We start from the raw sequence: 6000 nt of genomic DNA, 5'->3' as shown, positions 1-6000 counted from the left end.
TATGAAATAATATGAACTACTACTGACTTTACATCATACGATCAAAGAGTCTTAATACACAATATTTAAGGAGTAAGATTAAGAGAATAGTTTAAATAATTCAAATAATTTTGGCATGTTGAGAATATAACGTTGGGAGGAAGAGAAGATTTTGAAACTAATAATAATAAAAATATAACTTTCATTCGAACTATATTATTTAGTATATGAGATCGTCTATGAATTTGGACCTTCACAAGAAAACTAGAAACACCCAAAGTATTTCTCACATAGTAAGTACTCTTTCACTAGAGTTCAAAAATTTATACCAATAAGTATTAGTTTACCAAAAGCTTATGTTCTTACTTGAATCTCTAATCCGAATCCATATCCTAATCTTTAAATAAGCCTGAACTAAATTAGGACTCATGTAAATAGTTTAAACATATAAAGACGTAGATCATGTGTCATCTACAAGCTTAAATTTTCAAATATAACAACATCGATAAATCGTTATATTGGAAGACTTTCGTATAAGTCACATAGTACACTTAGGTAAGAGCATGTCTTTTAGATCAAGCAGGGGCCACTATGAAAAGCTTGAGAATAAAGTGTTGCTACTATGCCTTCTTCTTCTCCATGGCATCCATGAAACTTAAGAGAGGCATCGTGCTTTGGGATATGCCATCACGGTGGAATCACATTTGGTAGTAGTTCTTCTCCATGGCTCCTTTTCAATCTTTTCTTGTTGCCTTTTTTTTGGGCTTTTTCAAATAGATATATATTTTTTTTTATATTTCTTAAAAAACATCCCTATTTGTCATAATCATTGAAATGCCTATGAGTAGTATGTGTTTAATAGGATGAACCATTTCAATTCCTTAGTTATGATATCTTTAAATAACTTTATAGTGTTTTTAAAACAGTATAAGTCTATTTAGGTAGAAGTTTCTCTATTTATTGTTCTTATTCCTAAATAGAGATGCTAAAGATTATCTTTCTAATTTATTAGAACGTAAAGGGAGTGCTTTTAAGAATCAAAACATTCACTATCCTAAACAATTTTGAGCCGTGGCCGACGTGACTTGGTTCGGGTTTGGATGATGGGGGATCTCCCGGAGATGTGTCCCGAGACTACTGAAACGATCGTTTATGGGGGTCCGATTGGAATGGGTCGTCGTTTCATTCACTACCCACAAATAAAATCCCTAATCATATGGTTAAGCGTGCCATAAAGTTAGCGAAAATAAGTTAAGGTATTTATCCCAAATTCTATTTTGTATATGAGTTAGTTTTAGTTTATGGTATTTTGATTGAGGTGTCAACAACTTTTTAATAGATATAATATTTGGATGAATGTGTCAAAAATATGATAATCCTATCCAAAATACTATGATTGATATTGTAAATCTTATACACGGTGATTCGACCGATCTATATCATATTAATAACCAACTAATCTTATGTATTAGTCCATAGAATATAATGTATCTGATCCACTTATCTTGTCCCTAAATATTTCAGATATTATGACAAATAAAGAATATTAAACAAAAATAAAAATAAAACATCTCCCAAGAAAAACTCATAAATAATATATATTTCCCTAATTAACAAAAAATTAGTTTATGTGTTTAAATAAAAATTAAATTATTTGTTAGGGGCCAAATTGGTCATTTGGTTCGCCAGCACGTGCGCGAGCGGAACCCTAATATAAGATTTGGGTTCGGCACATTAGCCACGGCTTCCTTGCCCCCTCTCATTTCCGATCGTCGCCATGGTAGATCCCTTCTGTACCCCGACGTTCACTCATCCGGCTCTGTTTCCTAATGCCGTATTTGTTTTCTCTCTTCTTCGCAGGCTTCCGAGAAGAAGCTGTCGAACCCGATGAGGGAGATCAAGGTCCAGAAGCTCGTCCTCAACATATCGGTCGGTGAGAGCGGTGACCGTCTCACCAGAGCCGCCAAGGTATACTGGATCCACGTCGCGTCTTTTTCTGTCCGCTTCTACAAGCTTGCTTGTGCTCGTGAGCTCTGTTTTCTTCCGTTTTCTTTGCAGGTCTTGGAGCAGTTGAGCGGGCAGACACCAGTGTTCTCAAAGGGTGTTTTATTCTTCTTTACTTTGAGATTCTACTCGGTGTGTAACCTCAATATTTGATCTTGTTCATGACTCCTGTTGTGGTCGTTCCTGCTGCAGCAAGGTATACTGTCAGGTCGTTTGGGATCAGGCGTAACGAAAAGATTGCGTGCTATGTCACTGTCAGAGGTGACAAGGCAATGCAACTCTTGGAGAGTGGATTGAAAGTGAAGGAGTACGAGTTATTGAGGAGAAACTTCAGTGATACTGGCTGTTTTGGTTTTGGCATACAAGAGCACATTGATCTCGGGATTAAGTAAGTGGAGTCCACCCTCTTCTTCTTCTCATTTAATATCGAAAACCATAGCCTTGTTTCCGCACAGGATCCGTCTCTTTATCAGTTCATGCCTGTTGAGATGTTTAATCCAAAGAATTATCTAGCAACAGTATCTCTCTGACAGTTGACCCTTGTCCCTTCCGTATCATAAGTACTTTTTAGATTAGAGAAAAAAAATGCATCCTTTCTTTTAAGATGGGAGTATAGGGTTGACAGCTCTATATCTAATTGTGGGCAATGAGATGATGAATCTGGGACCAGCGACATTTTTATTTGTTATTTGGCAAATTAAGTTGGGGACTATATATTTCTTCTAGGTATATTCTTATATATCTTTTTTATTATTTGTGGGCTAATTTTGATGGTTTATTTAACATAAAAAATAGGCTATAAGATTGAGTGCTAGCTTGTGAAAAGATTAAAAAAGTGACTATAAGATTTAGAACCTCCAAAGGTACAACTCCCAATGTATCATCAAAAGTAGGTTATGATATTTAGGCCTACATGTTTAACTTATAGCTTCTGATATGTAACAATATCTGGATTTGTATTGTTCGTGTAATGGTGTATAAAATTCTAATAATCTTTTAAAGGTGAGTAATTATCGATATTTAGGATGAGGAGACAAATATTTTCACCGTCATCCATCTTAAGTCTATATCTCCATCACTCCTGACAAAGTACAAGATAAACACTGCTCTGAATTGGGCATGATAGATATTCCATTAGTCTACCTAAAACACATGTATAAAATTTCCAATTGGTGAGATTTCACTTGTCTTCCTAGAAGGATGGTAATTCAATGGATCATAGTAGAATTAGGATATCCTCATTGTTTGTTATTAGAATTGGTGTGATTCAACCAGACAAGAAAAATGGAATGACATCCTTAATTGTAGTTCTTACAAGTGGTATTGTCTTAACCTGAAAGCTCAAGTCTGCCAGACAAACTGGGTCTTGGAGTTCTATTCTAAGTTGAATTGATATGAATTGAGTCCCATTTTCTGTGGAAGAAGTGAGAGAGGAACATAGATTAATGGTAAGGTTAGAGATTCAAGAAGAGAGGGGGGGAAGGTAGACAGTAGAGGCAACAGGAGAGATGAAAATGATCTGGGAGTAAGGATGGTTTCTGGTGTTGCCATAGAGAAGTGTAAGGTTGTGAATAGGGATTTTGGGAAAGAGATGATCAGGTTTTGGTGAGGTATAGCATGTAAGTCTAATGCATGTAGTGCTTCATTTAGAGACTTTCATTATGTATCAACCTAGCATGTGGATCATACATATTACATTTAAGTATATATACGATTGGATGGGCTGCCCAAACACTCAAGTCGAGCTTAATCTTGGAGTCTGATCTTTACCCAGGCTTATGTAACATAAATGTTATTATGTTTTTGTTGCTCCCTCACGTTTCAACAAACTTGAGCTGTTCCGAAAATGTAAGATTTTATTCAACTTGCCATAACCAGTTGATGCTTAATCACTCTTGCCAAGTGTGCTTGGATTTCTACCTCCATGTAGAATTTTCAGTTAGCTCCTTGTTGCTTATCTGTTCTCTCATCTTTCCTTATAACGTGCATAGATATTTGATCTTCTTTTGCTTTTGATAGTTGTTTGTTTCTTTAAATTTCCAACTGTTGAAGTATTAGAAATGGTACATATGGGATGAGAAGAGATTGGGTTAGATTGATTCTATAGTTTGAGACTAATGGAAATGTGGGGAGAAAAGAGGAATATGGCAGCTACTGTAGTTACATTTCCTTTTCCTCTTGAAGGATGTTAAATATTGAGCCTAATGCAACTGTTTTTGAGGCCAATTGTATCAAACTAGAAGTTACCACCATTAGTAATCCCAGAGCTATTTTTTCAACTTGATCTTAGAATGATTTTGGTAAGTCATGTTATATGGCAAAATCAGATATATTATCTTGCTTGGCATCAGATATATGGCAACCAAGATTGTCAAAGCATAAGAAAAGGTAACTATGCTAAAATGGAAGAAATCGAGGTGATATATTTGAGTGAAAAGACTCCACAAATGGAAAAAAATGTGCATGGATTTTATCCCAAAATAGTATAAGGGTGATTAATTGGCCATAACCAATGGAACATGATTTATTTAGATATATTTTTCTTCTTTTTTTCTTATTTTGGGAGGCTATTTAAAGAGGGAAAAAATGATATTCAAACACATTGCTGGATGAATGAAAATGTATTTTACCACGTGCATTGTGAGACCATAATCTTTTTCTTGATGATGTAGTTCCGTCATTCACATATGAAATGTGTGAAATTGCATGGCCTTCATCCTTTAGAGATTGTCCTTGATTCAAATTAGTACTTGAGCTACTTGTCCAACATTAGGTAGGATATCAGATATCCCAATCATGATTCATTTAAAACATTCCATGAAGTCTCATGCAGGATTCTCTAAATTGCACATTGTGTTTTGTTATCTTCGAAACTAGGATCTGCATTAGATGGGAAGTCATGTGTCTTTAGTTGCTTGCATTGTTACAGTGTTGACTGTAGTTGCCTTGCTATATGTCTATGTTATGTAGGTATGACCCATCGACGGGTATCTATGGAATGGATTTCTATGTGGTGTTGGAACGTGCTGGTTATCGTGTGGCCCGTCGTCGGCGATGCAAGTCACGTGTTGGAATCCAGCATAGGGTTACCAAGGAGGACGCCATGAAGTGGTTCCAGGTCAAATACGAGGGTGTTATCCTCAACAAGTCTCAATCAAGCACTGTTTAAGATCTCCTAATCTCCCAGAACCTTGTTCTTCAAACTGTAGTTTCACTAGTCTTGTTAAAACAGTTGACTTTATAGTATGCCATGGACTTGTTTGCTTTTCCAGTTTTTGATCTGTAACCTGAGCATTTTGATCACAAAGTATGAAGATTAATTTTTATACTACATTTTATTGGGTTAGGTTTGTAAGTTCATAGTCTTGCTATCATAGATATGACGAAGTTACTTGTTTTGGTTTTCCTGAGGCTGATATGGCTGTGATTGGTTTTCTTTTGAAACAAAGCTTCTATCATTCAACTGGCAACTGAAAAGAGTACAGTATTCTTAACCAAAAAAAAAGAAGAAAAAAGAACTGATGGGATTAGTGGAGTAGATGATAAAGGATAGTTTTTGTTTGTATTTATTCTCTTGAGAATTTACTCAAAATAGAAGCAGAGATTGTGCACTATGCATAGAACTATAAAAGTTGGTGATGCTATCCGTTTTGAATATGATTAAATCTAATTCAGTTGTGAGTGTCTGAATTATTTGAAAGGTAAATTTCTATAAAGCAAGACTAGAAAACAAATGCAATTGAATCAATTATGCAACAATATTCCATAACTAAATTTTGTCGATTGGACAACACCATTACAAAATTACTTAAGACCACATAGGTAGTATTATACATCATAAGGAATAGAACAACAGCACCTCGAGCTTTTCTTTGTGTATATAAAAATAGAACATTGGCTCATGCAGCAAAGGTTATACTAGAGAGCAGGAGGGATACATTAAAGGATTGCCTCATACGGGTGACTTCCAATTAGACGGAGGTCTCTGACACACTTGCAAATCGATCAAGAAGATGA

General features: G+C 35.5%; 1 protein-coding gene across 1 annotated transcript; it reads left to right on the top strand.

The window, feature by feature from the left end:
* The first annotated feature begins 1679 nt into the window (after nt 1-1679).
* LOC135582743 (large ribosomal subunit protein uL5) lies at nt 1680-5314 on the top strand. Its single transcript, XM_065111031.1, has 5 exons — nt 1680-1759; nt 1840-1947; nt 2038-2080; nt 2176-2371; nt 4954-5314. Exons 1-5 carry the CDS (start codon nt 1757-1759, stop codon nt 5150-5152), a joined length of 549 nt encoding a protein of 182 aa, XP_064967103.1. The 5' UTR covers nt 1680-1756; the 3' UTR covers nt 5153-5314.
* The last annotated feature ends 686 nt before the right edge of the window (nt 5315-6000 follow it).

The sequence above is a fragment of the Musa acuminata genome, chromosome BXJ2-6, assembly GCF_036884655.1.
Source record: "Musa acuminata AAA Group cultivar baxijiao chromosome BXJ2-6, Cavendish_Baxijiao_AAA, whole genome shotgun sequence".
In the NCBI taxonomy this organism is placed as follows: Eukaryota; Viridiplantae; Streptophyta; class Magnoliopsida; order Zingiberales; family Musaceae; genus Musa; species Musa acuminata.
The sequence above is the reverse complement of the archived record's forward strand: the minus strand, read 5'-3'. Positions and strand labels throughout refer to the sequence as shown.

Coding starts and splice junctions, on each gene's coding strand:
- LOC135582743 (XM_065111031.1), top strand. Junction 1,948..2,037: donor GTCTCACCAGAGCCGCCAAG/GTATACTGGATC, acceptor TTTTCTTTGCAG/GTCTTGGAGCAGTTGAGCGG. Junction 2,372..4,953: donor CACATTGATCTCGGGATTAA/GTAAGTGGAGTC, acceptor TATGTTATGTAG/GTATGACCCATCGACGGGTA.